At 40.4% G+C, this 25708-nt stretch overlaps 1 protein-coding gene across 9 annotated transcripts in view; it reads left to right on the forward strand.

The window, feature by feature from the left end:
* The window catches only part of Acaca (acetyl-CoA carboxylase alpha), a 271901-nt gene that overhangs the window by 112869 nt on the left and 133324 nt on the right, over positions 1-25708 (forward strand). For all 9 annotated transcript variants that reach the window (XM_029483172.1, XM_029483174.1, XM_029483176.1 and 6 more), the window contains 13 exons: positions 3252-3422; positions 5187-5348; positions 5654-5817; positions 8824-8974; positions 10687-10790; positions 16291-16372; positions 16784-16929; positions 18829-18979; positions 20110-20244; positions 21022-21168; positions 21912-22100; positions 22788-22888; positions 23552-23640. In XM_029483172.1, the coding sequence (XP_029339032.1) occupies positions 3252-3422; positions 5187-5348; positions 5654-5817; positions 8824-8974; positions 10687-10790; positions 16291-16372; positions 16784-16929; positions 18829-18979; positions 20110-20244; positions 21022-21168; positions 21912-22100; positions 22788-22888; positions 23552-23640 (1792 nt within the window). The remainder of the gene's footprint in view (positions 1-3251; positions 3423-5186; positions 5349-5653; positions 5818-8823; positions 8975-10686; positions 10791-16290; positions 16373-16783; positions 16930-18828; positions 18980-20109; positions 20245-21021; positions 21169-21911; positions 22101-22787; positions 22889-23551; positions 23641-25708) is intronic.

Genomic DNA, 25708 nt, shown 5'->3' on the forward strand with positions numbered 1-25708 from the left:
TGTCTAAAAAGAAGTTATCTTTAGCTGATTGTTTGTTTGTTTTTGGTTTTTCGAGACAGGGTTTCTCTGTGTAGCCCTAGATGTCCTGGAACTCACTTTGTAGACCAGGCTGGCCTTGAACTCAGAAATCCGCCTGCCTCTGCTTCTCGAGTGCTGGGATTAAAGGCGTGCGCCACCACACCGGCTATCTTTAGCTGATTTATTCAAATTCATTATCTGCTTACAATTCCCTCTAGGTATCTGTGTGCTTAAATGTTTCATACTTTGGAATAAAGAATTTCTTTTGTCATGAAGTGTGCCTTGGCAATAGTTGTACTTAGGGAAGTGAATATACTTTTGTTTTTTTCTGGAAGAATGGCTGTCTTAGTTAGGGTTTTATTGCTGTGAACAGACACCATGACCAAGGCAAGTTTTATACAGGACAACATTTAATTGGGGCTGATTTACAGGTTAAGAGGTTCAGTCCATTATCACCAAGGTGGGAACATGGCAGCATCCAGGCAGGCATGGTGCAGGAGGAGCTGAGAGTTCCTCATCTTCATCTGAAGGTTGCTAGCAGAATAGTGGCTTCCAGGCAGCTAGGATGAGGGTCTTAAGCCCATGCCCACAGTAACACAACTACTCCAACAAGGCCACACCTCCCAATACTGCCACTCCCTGGGCCAAGCATATTCAAACCATCACAATGGTTTACTCTCCATATCATTAATGATTCAATTTCCATCATTTTTAATTTTAAACAAATAAAACTATATTCTGTCTTAGAAATATTTTCTATTTCTTATTTTCACTCCTCACCTACTATAATAGGAATTCCTCAAATACAGTAGTTTAAGTGAGGTGTAACTTTCTAATGATCTCTTTCATTCTAGTTCAGATATAGGCTTGTACCAGAGACCTCTTCCCCCTCCTAAGTAGGGTTTAGCAAACTATAGCTCATAGGCCAAATCCTGCTGGTTTATTTTGTAAATAAAATTTTAGTGGACCACAACTATGCTGTTTAACTTAAATTTTATATTTGACTGTGTTATTGCAATAGTGAAATATCTGAATAGCAATGACAGAGACTGTAGTCCACAAAGTTGAAAATAACTACTTTGGTCAGTCACCAAAAAGGTTTGCTAACCTTTGATATTGTGTGGCATCAGAATTCTGATTACGAAGCATCCTGCAAGATTATGTTCCGTGTTAGCCAGGGTGGATGGGTATTTAGAAGTCAGGCAAATAATTACATGGTACATAAGTCACACAGACACTTCTCACATTCCTCTACACACAATTTCATCATAACTCAGAACAGCAATTGTTAGGAGTTAGAGTCACTAGTTGGATGGCCATGTGCCAGCTGAGATTTGAGAAATTCTTCCCTCAAAAGATGAAGGAAAGTGTTGGAGGGCCTGGAGTAACCTGTGCCTCAGTCTGTTCTTGCTATCTATTTCTTGTTTGTTAGTTCAGGCTGAGAATACATGTGGCTTTTCTCTAAGAAAAGCAGACTGAAGTCACCACAGTCACCTAGTGCTGCAAGATACACATCTCAGATCAAGGGTCTCTAGGTCCTTTTTTGGTGGTGGTGGGGTTGAGACAGGGTTTCTCTGTGTAGCCCTGGCTGTCCTGGAGCTCACTCTGTAGACCAGGCTGGCCTCGAACTCAGAAATCCACCTGCCTCTGCCTCCCTAGTGCTGGGATTAAAGGCATGCACCACCACTGCCTGGCTAAGGGTCTCTAGGTTCATGAAAATCTGTACATGAGGTACGTTCCTTTTTGTTCATGGGCCAGTGATTTGAAAGAAAGTCTTTCTTTGTCTCTTCTTAGATGTATACCTTTTCTGCAATGATAGAATGAAATCAGAATTCCTGTTTGGAATCATTGTCCCACAGACACTAACAGCTCTCTGTGTAGGAGTTGTGCTCTCCCTAGTCCATAGGCGAGTACTTTCTCAGTTAGACCTGGCTGCTCATAGGAAGTCAGCTCCTTTGCCACTGCCCTATAAGACACCTGAGTTGATACTGGGCCAAGTTCTTCCCGATTTTGTTTCTGTAACATGGGTTTTCAGGCTGCCTCCTTTGGGGGAAGTTTTATAGCCTGATTCCCACTGATGAGGGATTAGAAATACAACTGTTACTTCAGACTTTAGTCACATATTTTTAAGGCCAGGCTTGTGGCCTTGTGTTCAGAAATGTAATTCTCTCAATTGTTTAGTAACCTTCTGGACTGTTTACTTATACTCAGCTTCAAGTTGGAATAATCAGATGTAGTAATTTCTTTTAGATGAATAGTTTTTTATGTATCTTAGGCTGCACTCAAACTCTGTATGTAGCTGAGGATAGTTTTGAACCCTGATCCTCCTCCCTCACCTTCACCTCTTTCAAGGTATGTGTCACCCCACCTGGTTTGTGTGGCAGTAGGGATTGAACCCAGAGCCTTGGGCATGGTAGGCAAGCACTCTGTCCACTAATCTACAGCCATAGTCCATAACATTTTTTTATAGTTAGTTAATATGGAGCAAGCACTTCATTCTGTAGGAAATAATCTATTAAATGTGTCCTTTTGTAACAAGGAGCTCACCCCCCAGCTTTCCTATCTGCCGTATGTTTCCTTGTTCACCTTTACCTTATTGTTAAACTAGCATATAACAGATTTTAATTTTCAGAATAGCATCATTCCATCTGCAGTTCCAAATGACCATTCTGGTTAGGATACATATTAAATTGCTATATATAATAAGAAGATCCAAGAAATTCAGTGACCCTATTTTGATTTGCCATTCTTAACTACATGTTCTCATCTGCATGGTTGAAATCTGATTTGTTATACATCTCACTTGCCAGTGCTTGAATCCTGTTGGTGAAGACATGGTCCCTATAAGAGATTAGTCACTAGCTACATAAGAGATTAGAAACCCAATCCCTAGCTGGTAACAGTCTTTCTAAGAACATGAACATTTTGGGAATCCTGGAAACTAGGAGTCAGTGAAGAATTCACTCCCATCTTTGTTTTGCCTCTGTGCCCTCTGGTCTAATGGGAGACTGCTTGTGATCTGATGTGAAAACACTCTTTTCTCCCACTTTGTCACTGAGTTTGTTATCTCAGGACATTATATAGTAATCAGAATGGGTATGATTTTCTTGAATGTGGGTCAGAATTTTGGGTGGCTTATCTAAGCACCGAGTAGTTGACAGCTAGCTGTATGTAGTTACAGTGATGCAATGGCTGGACAAGTGGCAGACTCATAGTCTCTGATCTTCTTTAAGTGTGCAGTGAAACTTGCCAAAATGGTTGGTTATGTGAGCGCTGGGACTGTGGAATACTTGTACAGCCAGGATGGAAGCTTCTACTTTTTGGAACTGAACCCTCGGCTACAGGTTGAACATCCTTGTACAGAGATGGTGGCTGATGTCAATCTTCCTGCAGCACAGCTCCAGGTAAGTCACCCTGACCTGGACTCAAGTTATAGCTTAGGGAATTTCAAGAAAAGTACAAATAAGCAAGAGCCTTTATTTCTCATAAATACAGGTTATGTGGTATGGGTTAGTTTTCTGATGTTATTCAAACTAAACAGTTGTACTATATCTTCCATATAAACACAGCCAATAAACTGTTTTGAGAAGAAACTTTAAAATCAGTCTGCTTTTGGGCTGGAAAGATGGCTCTTTTGTTAAGAGTATTGGCTGCTCTTCCAGAGGTCCCAGATTGATCCCCAATGCCTACTTGGTGCACAGCCATCTGTAACTCCTGTTGTAGGAGATCTGATGCCCTCTGCTGGCTCTTCAGTCACTGAGCATGTTGTACAGACATGTAGGCAAAACATTTATACATATACTTTTTTAATTAATAAAAAATTTAAAGAACAATTTGCTTTGTTTATTAATTACAGTAAGCTCCATAACTTTGGTATTAGCTCCCATTTCTGATTCTAGTCTGTTTATTGAAACAAGCCCAGATGAGGTGAACTGTAGTAGTACACATTGTAAAAATAATATATAAAGTGGTAGCTATTGTTCTATCATCTTCTTCCAGCTTGGGAAACAAATAGTATGGTAAATAGTAGAAGCAAATGATAATATTTGATATTATTTTATCTGCATTATTTCCAATTTGGGCTGGTCCATCCCTCTTAGGCAACCTGGTGGTCCCTGCTCTTTAGAGGGACCATATTGATGCTGAATTTAGTATGGAAATTAATCATGTAATCTCAAGCAGTCTTCTTATCTCAGGCTTCTGAGCAGCTTGGACTGTGAGCACATGATAAAATAACTAGCTGATAATCTTATGTGACCTAGTTTTGGCATATAATAAGAACATCTTTCAGGTTCCCACTAAAAAGAGTTTTGTGGGTTTCTTTACTTTTTTTTTTTAAACATTTATTTGTGTATATGGGTGTGCATACTACAGCATGTGTTTGGAAGGTAGAGGACAACTTTTGGGAGTTGGTTCTTTCCTTTCACCATGGAGTCTGGAGATTAAATTCAGGTCATTTGCCTTGGCAGTGAGTGACTTTGTTGAACTGTCTCACTGACTCTTATTAGAGCATATTAATTTTATAAAATAACAGGCTTTTCCAGGAGTACTGGCACATGCCTTTAATTCCAGCACTCAAGAGACAGAGACAGACAGATGTCTGTGAGTTTAAGGTCAGCCTAGTCTGCATAGCAAGTTCTAGGCCAGCCAGGACTATGTAGTAAGACCCTGTCTCAGAACAAACAGGGTTTCATTATGCTGTTTTTATGCATGTTGATCATATCCCTCCTTGGTTAGTTTTCTTGTCCTCCCTTTATAGGAGTAGCCACCCAAGTAAGGGTCTAGAGATTTATTTACTCTTTCCAGTGGTTTACATCATGAGAGACAACTATAATGTTGTTAAGGGTTTTTACCTATCTGAACTTCTTGATTTTTTTTTTTTTTAGATAATTTTATTCTCATCCCCCCATGGAGAAATGACAGCAGAGGAAAATGCCTGTTGCATTAGGAATTTGGGGACATGTTAGGAAAGGGGAATGATCCTAGCAAATAACTCTTAGCATTGAGTTTTATTTTATGTAACTTAGATAGTTGTAGAATGCAGATTACAAAAGTAGAATGCTTTAGTAGTAATTCCAAAATATGCAAAGACTCTCTGGTATTTTGATAGCTCCCCTCTGTTAAGGAAAGGGACTGTGGAAGATGACATGTGTTCTATTACCTTTCAGATTGCCATGGGGATCCCTCTATTTAGGATCAAGGATATTCGTATGATGTATGGGGTATCTCCTTGGGGAGATGCTCCCATTGATTTTGAAAATTCTGCTCATGTTCCTTGCCCAAGGGGCCACGTGATTGCTGCTCGGATCACCAGTGAAAACCCAGATGAGGTAACCCTTCACTAAAAGGTTTAACGTTAAGACGAGTGTCTGAGGACATGCTTTTGAAGTCCTGGACTGGGTTTTGAGAGGGAAATTTATAGAAGATTTGGAGAGCAGATACATAATGGTTGCTGCGCTGGCCCTTTAATTTCACTTAAGTCACTCAGGAAGCATCCGTGGCTTGTAGCTCTGGACCTTGGCTTGTATGGTTTTGGGTCAGCTGTGCCTAATGAACCTAGAGCCCGAACATCAAGTATCAATGTTCTTTTCCCTGCCACTAAATGTAGTCTCTTTTGTTCTTCATCCTCTAACAGGGGTTTAAGCCCAGCTCTGGAACAGTTCAGGAACTTAATTTTCGCAGCAATAAGAACGTTTGGGGTTATTTCAGTGTTGCTGCTGCTGGAGGACTTCATGAATTTGCTGATTCTCAGTTTGGGCACTGCTTTTCCTGGGGAGAAAACAGAGAGGAAGCAATCTCGTGAGTATGATAACATTTCACTGCATTTTGTTCAATAGAATTGGGCTAATCCTCAGTGAAGGTATTGGCCATTCTTCATCTGCTGTGGAAGTGCTGCCGTGGAGAACCTGTTGGAAGAAATATATGTTACTTTGTACTTGAATTCATGCTGTGTTCTGTAGTGCTTGGCAGATTTGCTTGTTTCTGAGTCTTCGCAAGGTTTTTGCTTTTTGGTTTTGTTTTATTTTATTTTTTGAAAATGAAGTTATTTGCTTTGATGTTGGATTTGTTTTTGTTTTTACAGTGATGGTAATATTGCTGGGGAGAGGTAGATTCTTGACCATGAATTTGGTATCAGATAAGTTATAGATAGTATAAAGTGCTTCTTAGGTCCTGTGAGTTCACTAGATAGCTCTGAGCAACTCATATGCATTAAATTTTCTAATTTGACAGATAAAATCTATGTGTATGTACAAAGGTATATACGTATATGTATGTATACATACACATATTCGTGAGTATATATTTAAGGGTATACTACATGCTGCTTTGATATACACATGCCTTGTGGAACCAAGGTCTTACCATTTTTTATTTCTGGGGATAATCTAGCATTTTCAGATATTCAGTGATACTGACCACCATCACCATGGTGTCCTGACATTTAATAAAATCTTACTTGACTTATGAAAAGAGAATAATTATTCTAAAGCATGGAACAGTTTATATAAATATAAATGGCAGATTAAATATTAATATTCTGTTAATTATAAGCATCAAATAGTCAGCAGTTTTGCTTGCATAAAAATTGGGCTTTAGGAAGTAATTTTTATTAGTATATATATTTAAAATATCTGTCCTAGATTCAAAATTAGTTCCTCTGCCTCACTCTGTCTTCCTTCCTGGCTTTCCCTCTCCCCTTCCCTCCCTACTTCCTCTTCTCTCTCCTGCTTCTTCCTTCCTTTCTGTTTTTCTTTGTGGTGCTAGAGATTGAACACAGGATTTTATGCATACTTGCTACTGAGCTACTTCCAAACTTCTCTTTCTGTGTCAGTTAAAGCTTTAATGGTGTGTTGCCTAGGCCCCTGATTTAATAGTATTCCTTTCACCTTTGAACTGTACACAGAATGTGTATTCCCTTAGTATTCTTTAATAGTCTTAAGAGATTTTGTTGTTGTTATTGCTGTTAGGATTTTTTAAATTTTAGGTGTATGAATAATTTCCCTGCATATATTTATTTGAGCCGCATGCATGGTGGTGTCTACAGAGGGCAGAAGAGGGGGTCAGATCCTCTGGAACCGGAGATATAAATTGTTGTGAGCTACCATGTAGGTGCTGACAACTGAGCCCTGGTTCTTTGCAAGAGCTGCTAGTGCTTTTCACTGCTCGGCCATTTCTCCAGTCCAGTTCTTAAGCTTGTAACAGTGTTTCCAAAAGTGATGAGGTCTGATTATTCCTGTGCTTTGTATGTTATACTTCTTTACATTTATTCAAGACTATGTGTGAAAATTTTCAAAATTATTATAGTGCTATTAGAAAAAAAATGTATAAAGTTGCCTCTCAGTGCGTTATATTGCTTTAATAATCTGATGTGGAGTGTGTGTGGGTGTGTTTGTATGTGTGTGTGTTTACAGCCTGCAGGAGTCAGTTTTTCCACTGTGTGGATTCTGGGAATTGAACTTTGATAATTAGGCTTGGCAGCAGGTGCCTTAACCTGTTTAGCCAGCTTGTGGAAGTTTCATGTGGCTGCTTCATTTAACTGGGACATGAGTTGAGTAGTTTAGACAGTCCCCCTTCACTTTCCCTGTCTCATTTGTGTTTCCAGGCTGGCCTCTATTGGCATTTTTGTTTCAGTCTTGATTAAGCAGGACATTGTATTTATTCTACAGGATATGTCCAAAGCCTTGGTCAGAATTCTCACTACTTTCTTTTGGTCTGCTTGTATATTTCTCTATAGAAGAAAAGAAATTAGGTCACCTTTTATCATATTGAAATAGTCTCTGCAATAGATGCTTCCTGATACTGTACCAGAAATTTTTCTTTTAGCTCAGAGCTTTCTTTGTGGCATCTAATCTGTACTCTATCATTGGCCGTTAGATTTTCCTCTCTAATAGTCTTAGCCTACACATCCAACACCGTTTCTCATAATATAAGTACCATACATATCTATGTTGTTTCTACTATATCCCCTGAACAATAAGCATATAGTTTATATATTCCCTTTCTATCGGCAGATTTGCCTCTCTCACTGTCTGCGAGCCCTCTTTTTAGCTGCACTGTTTTCGAAACAAAGCACCTATTTTCCTTTTTGGTCTGTTTGCTTTATTCTTCCTTTTCTCCAGTCGCTCATAAATTTGCCACAGTCAACAGATACCACCGTGCTGGGCCTGACAATACAGTAAAGACCAAATAGAGTCTGTGTTCTCATGGTACTATAATCCAGAGGAAGAAAGACAAGCAATTACTATACTATGAAGTGAGCAAGTATGATTACATTGGCCTTAGAGAAGGGAATTAAAGAAGCATGCATCTGTGTCAGCCAACTCCAGTCTGTTGTTTTTCTTTCTTTCTTTTTTTTTCTTTAACAAGGCAGATAGGAAATCTTGTCAAAATTTACTAAATTATACCTTTTAAGTTTGTTTTGTTACATAGAACTTATATATAAATTGATAAAATAAGATGTTAAGGTATAGAAAATAAGTGCCACCCTGGTTCTAGCTAGTCAGCAATAAATGAATAGAATGATGAAAATCAAAAGTAGGTCTGTCTCTACTCTTACGGCAAATTGTTTGCAATTTGCCAGTGCTCTTATGGTAATATCAATCACAACTTTTGTTTCCTGACTTCTTGGAAACTCTCCTATCTGGAGTTTGTGAAAATGAGCAGACTTACGTCTGTACCCTCAATCTGTCCTTGGAATTATCTGTCCTTCTGCTAAGACTCAAAAAGAATGAAACAATTCTTTCAAATGATTGAGAAACACCAAAATATTTGTTGCTGTAACAATATTTTCTGTTCTTCCCCTAGAAATATGGTGGTAGCACTGAAGGAGCTGTCTATTCGGGGTGACTTTCGAACTACAGTGGAATACCTCATCAAACTGCTGGAGACAGAAAGCTTTCAGCTGAACAGAATCGACACTGGCTGGCTGGACAGACTGATCGCAGAGAAAGTGCAGGTGTGTGCTTCTCCTCTTGTTTGGGGATTGGTTTTTTATAGGTTCCTATCATCATCAGGGCTTGACATCAGATGAGATTTGATTCTACTGTAAATGACTCCTTATTACCTGGAAAAATCTAGGATTCAGATTGGTTTTAGCACTTTATAAGTTCTTGTTTCAGGCCGGGGATGTAGCTTATTTTGCTAAAATGATCATCTATCATTCGCAAGTCAAAAGAGAGTTCTTGTATCTATACTACACAGTCTTTGTGGGAGAGGGGCAAGCACATGTGGATGTCAGAGACCAATTTGTGGGACCCTTACCCTTCTGAGCTATCCTGCTGGCGGCTTCACTTTCTTTTATAAATTTGGTTAAATTACTAGATTCATCTAAGGCTAAAGGCCAACATTTTGACTATATAACACTTCATTTTCTTTTTTAAAAAGCACTTTTATTGCATTTTATTTATTTATTGTATTATGAAGTATATGCAGTGGCGCAAGTGGATGTTAAAGGACAACTTCCAGGGGTCAGATCTCTCCATCTCTACTCTTTGGGTTCTGGGAATCAAGCTCAGGTCATCAAGCTGGCAGTAGGTGTTTTTCTCTTTAATACAGGGCTGCTCTGTGTAGCCCTGATTGTCCTGGAACACACATTGCAAACCAGGCTGGCCTTGAACTCCTGCCTCTGCTTCCCAAGTGCAGGGTTTAAAGATGTGCACCATCACTGCCTGGTTTCATTTTGTTTTCTTAATAAATTTACACACATTAAATCTTTGTATTTTAGATTCTTTTTTTTTTCTTCATACATAAAAGTCTGTTTTTGAGCTAATCTGATTTGCTCAATGAAAATTTTGCAGTGAGTAGAAGGAAAATTATTTTAAAAAATTTCTTCAAATTCTAAAGGTAAATGGACAGATTTTTTGGTTTGTTGTTTTTTGTTTCTTTTTAAAATATTTATGTTTATCATAAAAAACCTTGCAATTAAAAATTACCTCATGTGACAGTTAACGAGACCCAAAGTTTATACATCTCAATGAACTATAGTTAAAACAGCTATTCTAGAGCTGTAGAATTTCACATTGTGAGTTTTACTACCAATATATTTTATGCATTTGTCCACTACCAATAATGAAAGGAAGGAAGGAAGGAAGGAAGGAAGGAAGGAAGGAAGGAAGAAAGGAAGGAAGGAAGAGAGAAAGGAAACGTATAAGAGAGAACTAGAACAATTGGCTTTATGTCTTCTTGAATAACTTGCCCATTATCTACACCCAGTCCTTTCTTATTGCTTCATAAGGTCTCATAGGAGCTGGACAGATGACTTGTCCTCCAAGAGTGCTTACTGCTCTTCCTGAGAACCTGAGTTCAGTTCTCAGTATCTACATGGTGGCTCATGGTGACCTGTAACTCCTGGGGACCTGATGCTGAACCTCTGACCTACAGGGGTACCAGGCACATGCATGGGGCATTTATACACATTCAGGCAAATAAAATAATGAAATAAAAGTGGCTTCAACCTCACTGTGTAGTCAAGGATGACCTTTGAACTCCTGATTTTCCTTGCCTCCACCTCCCAAATGCTAGGATTACAGGTGTATATCACCATGCTTGGCTCCAAAAAATTACTATGGAAATAAGAATGTTTCTTCATAATAAACCTGATCTTGATTTTATTAGAGTGGTTGTGGTGCCATGTGACCATGCTTTTGATGTGTCCTCTGTTCTTTGTAGGCAGAGAGACCTGACACCATGTTGGGAGTTGTGTGTGGGGCTCTCCATGTAGCAGATGTGAGCCTGAGGAACAGCATCTCAAACTTCCTTCACTCCTTAGAGAGGTAAGTTACCTTCTTGCCTCCATGATAGCCAATCAGGGCTTAGTACAGAACTATAACTCAAAGGCCCATTTGTTTTTCTGCAGCTTCCAGGCACTTTATGACTACTGGTTGTTTGTTATTCCTGAACGGGTAGCAAAGGAAAGAGGGGCTGGTTGGCAATAGTTTATACCAGAGTCAAATAGATCACTTTTTCTTTTTTTGTAAGCGTGTTTGTGTTTGTTATGTAAATGTTCATGTGGGTATGTGCATGTAGACCTGCATGTGTAAACATGTGGTTGGAAGCCGAAGGTTGATAATAGGTATCTTTCTTGATTATATTTTATGTTTATGGGTTTTTTTGGGGGGGTTGGCTGGTTTTGGTTTGTTTGTTTGTTTGTTTGTGTTCCTGTTTTCCTTTTTGATTTTTTTAGACAGGGTCTCATTATGAGACACTGACCTCCGACTCACAGAGATCCACCTGCCTCTGCCCCATGAGTGCTGGGATTAAAGGCATGTACTAATTATACATCTGGCCTCACTTCATTTTTAGAGACACAGTTTCTCACTGAGCCTGGAGCTCACTAATTCAGCTAGGTGTGCTGGCCAGTGAACTCCCAGGATATGCTTGTCTTCACTCCCCAGCCTCCTCTATGGTCATCACCACAGTGCTGGGTTAGATACATGCCACTGTGCCTGCTTTTCCATAGATGCTGCAAATCTGAACCCCGACCCTCCTCGTGCCTTTACAGCAAGGATCTCCTCAGCTCTGAGATTAATCTCGCTTTTCAAACACTGAAATCCAGCTGCACCAAACACGCTTTCCTGAGCAGAGCCCCTCAAAGCATGGTGATATAAACCCACCATTTCTCCCTACCAGTAAACCCTGAATATCTTTGGAATTAACTAGACTGCATTTCAGGAAGAAACTATTGAGGCTGATATTCAGGATGACCTTGAAAGTCTTTCAAGTGTAGGGTCAGACATGTATGAAGCTGAACTAATTTTGTATGTTGATTCCAGAGGCTAATCTCTGCCCAAGTCCCTAGGGGAACGGTCCAAGGGCTAATCCCACCCACACATTTTAACCACACGCACTTTTATTTCCTTCTGTGTTGTTAGACTTATATCAGCCCCCTTTCAGAGTATCTGAAAGGAAGAAAAGAAGCAAAGTTTTGAAAATTAAACTGAGGTTTCAAGCCCTGTGATAAACATCTCACTATGTTACTCTCATGCACTAAAGCCTTCAGCAGCCTGTATTTCCTTTCTGACTCAAATCTAAACCCCCAGGTATGACTTTCAACTTCCTGCACACCTTGGCCCCCTCACCAGTCCATTCCTTTTCATTTCCAGTCCTCAACATGCATCTCTAACCTAGTTAACTGGATTCCCTATGCATGTAAAAATGCATTAACACATCCTTTAGTGTTCTTTTTGTTTGTTGTGTTGTGTTGTTTTGAAGCAGTCTCCTTATGTTGGCATTGAATTCCTAAGTAGCCCAGGATGGTTCTATCCCAGAGTCCATTTGCCTCAGACTCCAGAGTGCTGGCATTATAGATGTATCAACCCATTGAACCTAATGTTCTTTAAAAAGAATAAAACAAAACAAAACTTACATGTGTTTATAAATGCCACATGTGTGTGCATGTGTGCAGAGGCCAGAAGATGCTGCTGGGTCTCCTGTGCTGGAGTTCAAAGCCAGTTGTGAACCACTCCATGTGAGCTCTGGACACTGCACTTAGGTCCTCAGGAAGAGCAGCAAGCACTCACTCGAAGGCTATGCCAGTTCCAACATTCCATTTTTAATTCATCTTGTAAACTCGAGTTTTGAAATTAGTATTTGGGGAGGGCATATTTTGAGACAGTTTCTTGTTGACTTGGCTGGCCTCAGACTCACTGTGCAGCTGAGGCTGCCCTTAAACTCACAATCCTCCTGCCTGTACCACACAAGTGCTTGGATTATAGGCACATTCCACAATACATGGCATAATTTGTTTTATTTTTTATTTATTTATTTATTTATTTTTGTCTTTTCAGACGGGTCTTATTGTGTAGCCCTTGTTGTCCTGGGACTCATTATGGAGACCAGGCTTGCCTCCAGCTCCCAGAATTCTGCCTGCTTCTGCCTCCAGAACACTGGGACTAAAGGTGTGCACCACCACTCCTGGCCTCATAATTTGTTTTTCTTAGTGTGTGACCAGTACACATAATGTGCATACTCTTTACCCATCTGTACTGGCTACCAATAACTCAACTGTCCTCTTTTTAGTACTCCTTGTTTTATTGGTTTTTCAAAGTTTGACTTAAATTGTTTGTTTGTGACAGGATCTTGGCCTTAAACTGATGTTCTACTGTGGCAGCTGTAGTAGCTGCTGCAGCTTCTTCCTCCTCCTCCCTTTCCTCCTTTTCATTTTCCCTTCTCCTCCTCCTTCTTCTTTTTTAAATTATTTCTCAGTCCTTCCATTCCTGCCCTTCACCCTCTCCCTCTAAAGAAAATAAAAAATAAAGAATAATTTTATAAAAATCTCGATGTGGAAGCCGTGATGTGCCACAGTGTACCTCTGCCCACACAGCTTTACTTGCAAATGTTCATTGGTCTGGTTCAAGGCCTCTGGGTTCTGCTACACTATCAATACTGGATCCTCACCTGACTCCTTGGATATCCTGCAGTTATCCCAAGTCATTGAGATCCTGCAGCTTTGGTTCGGCAGGACTGCCCCCTTGACAAGCTTCAACAGCTCACAGATTGGGCAGATGTTGGGGCAGGCCAAATCAAAGCCCTGGATCTGGGCCTGTGTGCTAGCTGAGTTAGTCAGCCTGCCAGCTCTACTGAACCCACACCACCAGGACCAGCTCTACTAAGTGTTAGGACTATAGGTGTTAATGAACCACTAAGCCTAGCAAGTTCATCATAAAGATCAATAAATAGATTCACAAGTTCTATATTTCAAAAAGTTGCATAGTGGAAAAGCATCTACTAATTTGTTTCTTGATATCCAGTGTCCTTCCCTGTACCCAATCTTCATTATGGGTTTCTTTAAGCATACGCCTGTGATGTTTATTTCTTACCTTCTGCTTTTATCTCATTAGTAATAATGATAATAACAATAATAGTTTTTTTCTCTTGGTTTGGTTTTTCAAGACAGGGTTTCTCTGTGTAATAGAGCCCTTGTGTCACTTTGAAGATCAGGCTGGCCTTGAACTGCAGAGTCCTGCTTCTGCCTCCCAGTTCTCAGATTAAAGGTGCGTGCCACCACGCCCAGCTTCCTCTTGCTTTTTTTTAAACCTAATTTTATTCTTTTTTAAGATTTAGGGCTGGTGAGATTGCTCAGCAGATAAGAGCACTGTCTGCTCTTCTGAAGGTCCTGAGTTCAAATCCCAGCAACCACATGGTGGCTCGAAACCATCTGTACAGCTACAGTGTACTCATACATAAAATAAACAAACAAACAAACAAACAAATAGAAAATATTAAAAAAGACTTAGAATTTAAAATTAAAATTTAATTAAAAAATTTAATTTAAAAAAGATTTAGAATTTAAAATTAAATTTTAATTTAAAAATTAAATTTTAATTTAAAAATTTAAAAAGGTTTAAAATTTTAATTTAAACCTTAATTAAAATATAATATTGTAGTTACCCCCTTCTCTTTCCTCTATCTAGCTTCTCCCATGTTTTCTCCTCCAACCCCTTCCATACCCTCTCAGATTCATGGTCTCTTTCTTTGGTTCTTGTGCATATATGTGCATAAATACAGCCTGCCACGCCCATTAGTTAACTGCTCCTCACTTGGCTTGTTTTCACTTAATAGTATCTTTTAGTGTTTCTTATCACTATGTGAAAAGCTTCTTTCTTTTTAATGACTATAATAGTTTGTATGTGTTTGAGAAGATGCTCAGCATGACTGATCATCAGGGAAATGCAATTCAGGACATTCATGAATTATCACCTCACTCTCATGCCTGCGATCAAGAACCACAAAATAAGTTTTGGCAAGGATATGGAGACATTGGGATCCCTGTGCACTGTTGGCGGGAATGTAAAACAATGCAGCCCCTATGGTAGACAGAATTATAATTCCTCAGAAAATTCAGAATCAAACTGCTATAGTGGTCCAGCTCTAGTAGTTCTGGATATACCAAAAGAACTGAAAGCTGATTCTCAGAGAGATGCCTACATTTTCATGGCAGTGCTGTTTATAGTGACTGCACAGTAGGAAAAGCCTGTATATCCATGATGAATAGGATAAACAAATAGTGGTGGTTGTATATCCATCACAGGATATTATCAAACCTTAAAGGACATTCTAACACATGCTGAAACAGAGGAACTCTGAGGTTTGGACTAAGTGAAATAATCCACTCACACACACAAAGAAAAAGTGAATGATGTTAGTATCAAGAGGTATCATGAAGGCTGGTGAGATGGCTCAGCGGGTAAAAGCTCTGACTGCTCTCTTCCGAAGGTCCTGAGTTCAAATCCCAGCAACCACATAGTGACTCACAACCATCTGTAATGAGATCTGACACCCTCTTCTGGAGTGTCTGAAGACAGCTACAGTGTACTTAGACATAATAATAAATAAATCTTTAAAAAAAAGAGGTATCATGAATATCAAAATTCTTAGAAACAGAACTTGCCAGGTTCTAGGAAGACACTTAGATAAATGCAGTCACTGTTTAGTAGAGTGAACAGTGATGTGACTTAAGACTATATACTACTATACATATAAAACGATTAAGTTGCTGTGTCCTTGTATGGCTTCCGGCGGCTTGGACCTGAGTGAGCCTTGAGGGAATAAAGACAAAGACAGATACATGGTTAGGGAAATATCTGGAGTCAGGTGAACTGGGCTCTTAATGATGAAACTGCAGCCTCCCGGAAGCTTGATGTGTTTATTATATACAGTTGAACAGAAAGGTGGGTTTATTGCATACAGCTGAACAAAGTGGCAGGATTATTACACATGGATAAACAGGGAAGCAGGATTTATGGTATGCAGCTAGATCAAGGAGAGATACAGGCTTAGGTCATCTTGGTAGGCACAGTATCTTCTGGGAACAGTCTTCAGGCTATAAATGTCTGAGGAAAGAAAGCTGTGGTGGGAGTTCTGCACACACTGTCAACATTTGCCCCAGGACTGAGAGAGAGAGAGGGAGAAGGCTTTGCCATTTCTCTGAGCTTCACCCTTGGAAGGCTTTACCATTTTCCCATGAGTCTGAGGCCTGGGGCCCTTGGCAAGTCTGTGTTCATGTCAATAGCATACACTCAGTCAGAACTTCACACACTCAGGCTTTCTTCATTACACACAGTAAGTTGTATGTTTGTATATCTTACCACGATTAAATGTAGAAAAGAAATTTCAGTATTTTTTCATAATTTATATGATCAATCGTTTACAGACAATCATCTAGGTATTTTCTTACTATTTCAGGAAATATCACAATCAATAATCTTTGAGATTTCTTTATAACCTATTAGAACTTTATAGAAATATGTATGTCATATATTGTCATTCTTTCAGGGGTCAAGTCCTTCCTGCTCACACACTTCTGAACACAGTAGATGTTGAACTTATCTATGAAGGAATCAAATATGTACTTAAGGTATGCAATCCCCACCAAAGTTACACCTTAGTTTCTGTCTTCTCTCTCTTTTTTTTTTTTTCAAAACTAGTTTTCTTAGGTTGAGAGACTGAGAAAAGTTCACTTTTGTTTACGGATTGCAATAATATAGCCATTGGTGACAGTATTTAGTGATTCTATGAAAATCTATCCAGTTATTTCTCACCGTGACATACTTCCAAAAGTATGCAGAGGCAAGGAACAGCCAGAACAGAGAAAAGCAGCCGACACTCGCTGGTTGCCCACAACAGGACAGGGGCAAGCAGCACTAGCGTTATCACTCTCGCTGACAGCTGTCCTAACCTGTACCTGTAAATGCTACAGCTGCATCTGAGGGAAAGGCTGTGCTGGGAAGGGATCATGGCTTGGCTTTCTGGCTCTTGTTTACTGCAGGTGACTCGGCAGTCTCCCAACTCCTACGTGGTGATAATGAATGGCTCGTGTGTGGAAGTGGATGTGCATCGGCTGAGTGATGGTGGCCTGCTCTTGTCTTATGACGGCAGCAGTTACACCACATACATGAAGGAAGAGGTGGACAGGTGAGTGATGAGGCCGGGTTGTTTGCTGTTGGATTAACTCTTCCTCTCACTATTCATTAGCTCCTGGGATTTTTCCAGGTGGGGCTTTTTTGTTTGTTTATTTTTTGGCATGTTCATTTTCAATTAAGAACAACAAAAAAAGTTTTATATACTTAAAATTTAAGAGTACAAAAACTTTTGTAATTATAAACATGTCTCAAGTTGGGTATTGTGTTCTAGATTTTCAACTACTTAGGCTGAAGTGGGAGGTTGAGGGAAGGACTCACTGGAGCCTAGGAGTTCATACACGCATATGAAGCCCAGCCAGCATATAGAGCTTAGTGAGATTCTCCCTGTTAAGGAAAGGAAACATGTTTCTCTACCACCCCAAAGTGGGGAACAATGAAAAATAAGTTCCCCCCGAAATCAACGACCACAGTTGATAGTTTCTTGAATATTTATTAGAATTTATGTAATGTATATAAGAATTACATAAAGGTGCATACTATTTTTCCTTTACATATAATCCACAAATAAATATCTGTTAAATACTATTTGTGCTTTTTCTTTTTTAAATCAATACTTGTTTTATGTGTGCCTGAGTATATGTACATGCACTGTGTGTGTGTGCAGGAGCCAGCAGAGATCAAAAGGAGTTGAATCTCCTGGAATTGGAGTTTCGGGTAGTTGTGAGCCACCATGTGGTTGCTGGGAATTTAACTCCAGTCCTTTGCAAGAGCAGCAAGTGTTCTTATCCACTGAGCCATCTGCCCTCCCACATACCCGCAGTCCCATAGCTCAGGCCTTGCTGTGTAGAGGTGATCTTGAACTTCTTTCTGACCTTGCTTCCACCACCTGAGTGCTAAGGTTACGTCACACACCACACCTGGTTTACGTGGTGCTGGGGGTTGAACCCAGAGCTTTCTTCATGCTAGATAAGCACTGTACCAACTGAAGTACCTTCTCAGCGCCCTTCCTGCATCTCTCGCTTTCCCCCTTCCCCTCCCTCCCCTTCCTTTCCTTTCTCTCCCCCCTCTCAGTTTATCACACCAACCATACTGCTGTGAGAATTGAAACCACTTGAAGTGCTTAAAACCTTGCCTACAATATAGTTATTGTTCCATGAGTGTTAGTTATAGTTGGGCTTGGTATTTTATGCCTGTAACTCTAAGCATTTAGGAGGCTGAAGAGGACTGAGGCCAGACTGGACTACATAGTGAGGTCCTTTCATTGAGAGAGCTATATAGGAGGAAGAGAAGGAGGGAAGGGGTATTATTATATTATCATTATCTTTGTATTTTTATATATATATCTATTGTTTTTAATGGTTATAGTACATTCCATCATATGAATAAATCATAATTTATTCCGACTTTTAACTGAAGATTGATACTAAAACTGTAAGTAAGGGCCAGCAAGAGAGCTAGCTAGATAAGGCCCTTGCTGCCAAGCCTGACACCTGAATTTGATCCCTGAGAACCCACATGGTAGAACAGTACCCACTCCTGCAAGTTGTCCTTGACCTCCATAACTGCACGTGCCCACACATGGTACAATCACATGTAAACTAAATAAAATAAACATGTAATTTAAAAATTATATGTCTGCATTGTATATGTGATAGTATTTTCTGTGTGGTTTGGTTTTGGGTTTTTTTTTTTTTTTTGGTATTTTTTGTCTTTTTGAGACAGGGTGTCTCTGTATAACCCTGGCTGTCCTGGAACTCACTTTGTAGATCAGGCTGGCCTCGAACTCAGAAATCCTCCTGCGTCTGGCTCCCAAGTGCTGGGATTAAAGGTGTACGCCACCACGCCCGGCTTTCTGTGTGGTTTTTGTTTTGTTGTTTTTAAGACTGACATTTTCTCTAATTTTTTATAACCTGAGTGCTTTATTGGATTGCCTGCTATACTTATCTTCTAGATACCGAATCACAATTGGCAATAAAACCTGTGTGTTTGAGAAGGAAAATGACCCATCTGTAATGCGCTCACCGTCTGCTGGGAAGTTAATCCAGTATATTGTGGAAGATGGCGGCCATGTGTTTGCTGGCCAGTGCTATGCAGAGATTGAGGTCAGGGTGGGGAATAGGCTGTTGGGTCCTGGGAGGGAATGTAGATTGATGGTGGTAGACTAGGATTGAAAATAACAAAAAGCGATCATCAGTTCATTTCATGTGGATTGTCACCCCAAGATTTTAAAAACAATTTAAAAAAATCACCATTTTCCTTTGACAGTAAAGAAAATTGAGCTTTAAAAATATAGTAGCAATAGAGAGCTGAGAAGGTACTAAGTGACAGATGTTATGCTAGCTGTTGGCTACACAGAGAAAGTATGATAGGTGAAGTGGGAGCAGAGCAGGTGAGTAATGATGTCTAAGAACAGAGAGAAGGTTCGGGGTAAGGAAAGACATCCCACAAGAAGAGATGTTTGCCTGGCCTTCCCATGAAGACAGAAAGCTAGATCAGGTGAGGACGCACAGGATACAGTGTTTAACCTAACCCAAGGCACCGAAGCAGGGTAGTGAGCTTTAGAACTGACTAGGATAGATTAAAGTTTGATGTGAGCGCAGGTAAAGTTGCTTCCTATGGAAGGGAATTGTCTTCAAGGAGCTGGACAAAATGATATGATGAGATTTAGTCTCTAGGGTGATAGTTTGGGGGATTGTATCAGCGGTAAATGCTATGGAGGGACATCTCATGGTAAATTTTAAAAAGAACTCTAGACCTGAAATGGGCCTAGCGCAAAGACACTGCAAGAGATGTTTCTGAAAGATTTAGAAGGTGTATTTACTGGGCTGGTGGTAGGTGAAAGAAAAGTGTGAAAAATGTTGCTATCACGAAGACAGACAGACAGACAGATTCTCAAACAGCAGCAAAATGTGTTTAAAAGTTAGAAAAGTGCTAGGCACGTGGGAGGCAGGAGGGTCAGGAGTTCAGTGTCATCCTCAGCTTCAGAGTGAGTTTTGGACAAAATGATCCGTGAAAACGGACAACAACCTAAAAACAATCCAGGAGTCAGTATCTGTTATTAGCCCTTAGATTTTCTTCTGAGGAATTTACCAATTGCCTGGAGATTTTGATAGATTCTATTTTGGGGTGTTAAATTAAGTGTTTTCCAATTGAGAAGATAGGAGAAACCTGACCTTTAAACTGTTCATGTCCGTAAAGGGAGATCAGGCTCTAACTTACATCTTCATTACAGGTAATGAAGATGGTGATGACTTTAACAGCTGTAGAATCTGGCTGCATCCATTATGTCAAGCGACCTGGAGCAGCACTTGACCCTGGCTGTGTGATAGCCAAAATGCAACTGGACAACCCCAGTAAAGTTCAACAGGTGAGGAGGAAGGCACTGAAAACCGCTTCGAGGGTGAAAAACACGGTAGCTTGGCGGTGCTTGGTTTGCAGGTTCCTCGGCCTCTCCCATCCTTTCCCTCCTCCTGTCCTATTTTGCATGTGTGTGAGAGTGTGTTTATGTGCTATCCACATGTATGTGTATCAGAAGAGGGCATTGAGTGTCCTGCTTTATCACGCTCTACCCTATTCCCTGGAGACAGGGTTTTCTTATTGAACCTGGAGCTAGGCTGGTAGCTAGCAATTCCCAGCAGTCCTGCTTCTCACCCCTCTGCCCCCGACAAGCAAGCACAGTGCTTTGTGTGGCTGCACTCAGCGTTTATCTGTGGGTCCTGGGGAGTCTGAACTCAGGTTCTAATGCTTGTACAGTAAATGCTTTTATCCACTGAGCCATCTCCCCAGGCCCTGTTCTTCCCTTGTTTCCATCGTGAATTCCTGTTCTTCCTGCCTTTTATCTCCCAGAGTTTTGGGATTACAAGTGTGTGCCACCATGGTTAGCTTCATGTCAGCGTTTTCTTAATCATTTTTTGTTCCTCCCAATTTTATGCCTTATATTTGTGCCTACAGAATTGTGGGCCTGGAGCTTGCATTAGCCAATATAAGCCCGAGATTCTGTCTTCTTCTCAGTGTTTTTTCCACTGACTTTTCTCCAAATAGGTGTGTATCATGAAGGGATGTCTCAGTTTTGATGGTGACTGAATTGCAGTGGTTTTTGTACCCAGAGTAGAAGGTAATGACCGATGATCTCTTGTGACCACAGGCTGAGCTTCACACGGGCAGTCTACCACAGATCCAGAGCACAGCTCTCAGAGGCGAGAAGCTCCATCGAGTTTTCCACTATGTCCTGGATAACCTGGTCAATGTGATGAATGGATACTGCCTTCCAGACCCTTTCTTCAGCAGCAGGGTGTGAACTGCTCCCTTGGGGAGGGGATATACAAATGTGTTCATTCTCCAGAGGAGTTTACAGTCTCAGGAGGAATTTTTTTTCTCTTTTAAGATTGATTTTTCCCACTCTTTCTGATGCTGGGGATCGAACCCAGGCCCTCAAACAAACATGCTTGTGTGATCACTGCACCACTGAGCTACGCCCTCAGCTCTTGAAGAATTTTTTTTAGGAGCAAAAAGTTATATGATTTGTAATCTCCCCACGTTTCTCTAAGTAGCCCTGGCTATCTTAAACTCACTATTATGTAGCCCAGGCAATCCTTGAACTCACAGAGACCTGACTCTACCTTGGTCACTGCCTCCCAAAGGCCAGGATTAAAGGCATGTACCACCATGCCTGACTGGACTTAACATTTTAAATCCTTGTTTATTAATTTTGTCATTTGCTTGGGATTATTCCTTTTTGAACTACAGACTGGGATAGTATTTGATGCTTAGGCTGCAATTTTACAGTGAGCACAGGGGGCTGCAGAGATGGTTCAGGATTACAGCACTTGTTCCTCTGAAGAGGACGGATTCCGGCATGCACATGGTTCAACACCATCTGGAGCTCTCAGGCACTCACTTATGTGGTGCACATTCACGTACATTATGTAAATCTAAAGGAAGCACCAGCACTGTAGTGCAGGAGATTCAGGGATCTGATTTATTTGGGGAATTGTGTTGCCTTTGCATCCCATTTGATTATTTTTTTCTGCACAGGTAAAAGACTGGGTAGAAAGATTGATGAAGACTCTGAGAGACCCCTCCTTGCCTCTGCTAGAGCTGCAAGATATCATGACCAGTGTCTCTGGCCGGATCCCCCTCAATGTGGAGAAGTCTATTAAGAAGGAAATGGCTCAGTATGCTAGCAACATCACATCAGTCCTGTGTCAGTTTCCCAGTCAGCAGGTATTTATGGGGCAACACTGTCATCATTTTCCCCCGGCAGTCACTAGAGTTCATGCTCTAGGAGGCCTCTCTGTTTGGCTACTCCTTATTGTCTGTGATTTTACCACTGAAAGCATTGAATCCTTCATAAACCTGCCTCAGTATCTGAGTTACTATATGTGACCTATAAAATATCTCACACTGTGTGAGGAAAGCACTGTGACTATGTATTCCATATCACTGTGCTTTCAGGGAGAGCCCCTAATTAGACGTGTTTCTGTGAGATTGACAGCCATGATATTGGTAATGTGTTTGCCTGACACTTCCCGACCACCTCAACAGCATCTTTGCCCTTTGCCTGTAATGCATGGTGACATGGGGAGTAAAGGTGGGCAAGAAAGGGACCAGGAGTGAGGTGTGGGTTTTGACCTTAGACATCTTCTTGCCCATCACATTCTCTGGCTAAATTTAGTTCCATGATGTGGTCCTTAGTCTATCTTGGAAAGAGTGAAAAAAGCTTAGAAAGTGCTTGCTTCTTTAGCAAGTGTCTAAACTTGTACTAACGTAATAGTACTGACAACATGTCAGACACAGGGTTTGTCATGATGTAACCAAGGAGACTCTTTGGTAGTGGTGCTGATGCAGAGGTTTGTGCACTGGCTCCCGTGGGCAGGAGGAGCTTCATTTTTCTTATTTCTTATGCCTTAGATCGCCAACATCCTAGATAGTCATGCAGCTACACTGAACCGGAAATCTGAGCGGGAAGTCTTCTTCATGAACACCCAGAGCATTGTCCAGCTGGTGCAGAGGTAGTCACGTGGGTCTCCAGATCTCATGCTTTCTTTGTTTTCAACTGGGCATAAAGATTTACTTCAATCTGACTTTCAGAGAAAAGAAAGTACTTTATTTCTCAGAAAGTCTGTTACATCTTGTTACTACTTAGATCTGTGACTGAACTCATTCATTATTTCTGTCTTTATGATACTCTGTCAGTTACTATGGCCCCCAAATTCTATTGTTTTCTTTTCATTTGTTATGTTGATGAGCTTAGTTTTTCTCCTAATGGAGACTCAAACATGGTATTTATTCTTTCTATTTTATGGATCCAGGTATTTGACTAAAAAGCTGTCTAGAACACTTTCAACTTTTAAGATACTTAAAACTTTTCAAAAGTCCCTTAGCCATTTTAAGCATGACTATCACTTCTCCTCAGCAGTGGGAGCTAAGTCAGGCTGCCGTTAGATCTGGGTATGGAGTCCAGGGTTGTGTGATGGGGGGGTGCTATTTCTACATTCCTTTTCCTCTGTACTGAAGTTAGTTTTCACTTTACAATTTAAATTAATAATATTCAACCTGAAAATATAAGCTATAGGTATACCCTGTATTTAGTGGGAGAACAGTTCAGGGACAATCTGGAGAATAAGTGTGGCCTCTGGGTTCCTTTAATGGTGTTGCTCTGTCTTGATTCATAGGTACCGAAGTGGCATCCGTGGCCACATGAAGGCTGTGGTGATGGATCTGCTCCGGCAGTACCTGCGAGTAGAGACACAGTTTCAGAATGGTAAGTCCATCTTGAGGCCTGTCTAAGGACAGTCGCAGTTCTGAGTAAAATACCACGTAAGAGCAAAGGCAGTTCATGCCGTTACTAACATTTCCTTCCCTTGAACAAGCTTTTCCTTCTCTCACTAATTCCCTTAAAAACTAAAACTTCCATACTTCACCAGCATGAAAAAGAGTACTGACAACAGTGGAGAGACTGGAACTTCAGTGTGCTTCTGAGGAAGGCTTGAGATAATTGTTCTCAGAGAGATTAGCATTCTCTGTTGACATCTGCTTGACTGTGTGTAGTGAGAGTTGAGTCATGACCAACCTGGAATTGAAATTCCCTGTCTGAAGAGCTTGCCTCTCAGCAGTTAATCCAAGGCTTGAACCGCAGGCATATGAGAAGAGCTCAAAATCTCCACTGCTTTTTAGTGTGTCATTTAGGTGGAATTTATCCCTGGCTTTCTCTGAAGAGCATCACTAAATGATGGATGCTCTTTAAGAGTGAAATACCTTGGTTACGATTTTAAAGCTACAGACTGCCATTTGTGGCATCGTACCACAAGATGGCAGTGTAAAACCAGAAAATTGAAATAGCACCTAACATTATCTCTTCTGTTAACTTTTGCATTATTTAAATATAAGATGTCTCCACCCTTCATGAGCAGTAAAATTCCACAAGTAGATATCAATAGGCTTTTTAAAAAGCCAGGTTGATGAATTTAGGGACAGCCGATGATGTTATTTATCATGTACTAGTAGAATAAGAAAGAATGAACAGGTTCATCATCTCAAGAAATTGGAGGGAAATTGGACAAAATTCAGTGTAGAATGACATGATATTTTTCCTGTTGATATGTCCCCACTTCTCCTATGCTGGGGATAAAAAATCACTAAGCTATATCCTTAGCAGATCCACAGCCATTTCATGTGATATGTCATACGTCGTGGCAAGATGTTTAAAACATCAACTTTAGGACAAGGGCTCTGGTTTCACTGTGTCCACTCAGCACCATGCTGGGAGTTCTTGCTATTGCAGAAAGTTAAGAAAAGGATTTAAGAAATTCTAGAGCAAGATGGCTTTCCACTGAAATCCTAAGACTTGGGAGATTCAAGGCCAGCCTTGGCTACATGAGACCCTGTCTTAAAAAAATAAAAAGGCTTGAGGACTCATGAGTGCTTAGGTGTCTACTTGGAAGGCTCAAAATACCCCCTAGATTTATTACTAAATTATTTAAAACCAAACAAAATTTCTAAGTACAAACATCATACATATAGGGCTTAGTGGTGAGTGCCTTTATTTGGGAGGCAGAGGCAGGCTTTGACTCAAAAAGAAGAAAAAAATCGAATATATAAAATTCACTTGCAGCTGGGGTGCACCACCAGACTAGAGCACTTGGCTGTCATGCATGAGGCCCTGGGTTCAGTCCTCAACACTTCAGGAAAGGTTTTATTTTTTCAAACTTATTTACTTATTTTTGAGACAGGGTTTCATTCTGTAGCCCTGCTGCCTGCCACTTGCTATGTAGACCACCCTGGCCTTGAATTCATAGAAGATCCTTCTGCCTCTGGCTCCCAAGGGTTGAGACTCAAGGCCTGTGCTACCAGATCCCACCAGAAAAGACTTCTTTACAGTAATTGTTTAGGAAAACGGTCTTGAAAAACATATCACTTAAAATCTCAGTTAAAATTCATGAAATATAAAGCCACAAATACAACAAAAATGTTCAGTCCTCTTCTGCAGGAGCTCCTAATGAATGAATAATATTAAAGACTATCTAGGTCAACCTCAACATCAGACACTGTTACAAAGATCCTGGCTCTCCCTGAATCCACTTGTTAATTGTTGACATTCCAATAAGTATCTTTCAGGGATCTTTGTGAAATTTATCAAGGTCACTCTAAAATTTAAGCAAAATTCTGGCAATAGCTAAGATATTTCTAAAATAGGTGAGGTTGTAATCCCAGCACTCAGAAGATATCTGCAGGAGGATTGCTATTCATTCAAGATCAGGCTGGACACCACACAGCAAGCTGAAGGGCTCCCTAGTGAGATCCCGTTTCACACAGTAACAAAATGTGCTTCT

This window comes from Mus caroli, chromosome 11 (genome assembly GCF_900094665.2).
Source record: "Mus caroli chromosome 11, CAROLI_EIJ_v1.1, whole genome shotgun sequence".
NCBI classification, from domain to species: domain Eukaryota; kingdom Metazoa; phylum Chordata; class Mammalia; order Rodentia; family Muridae; genus Mus; species Mus caroli.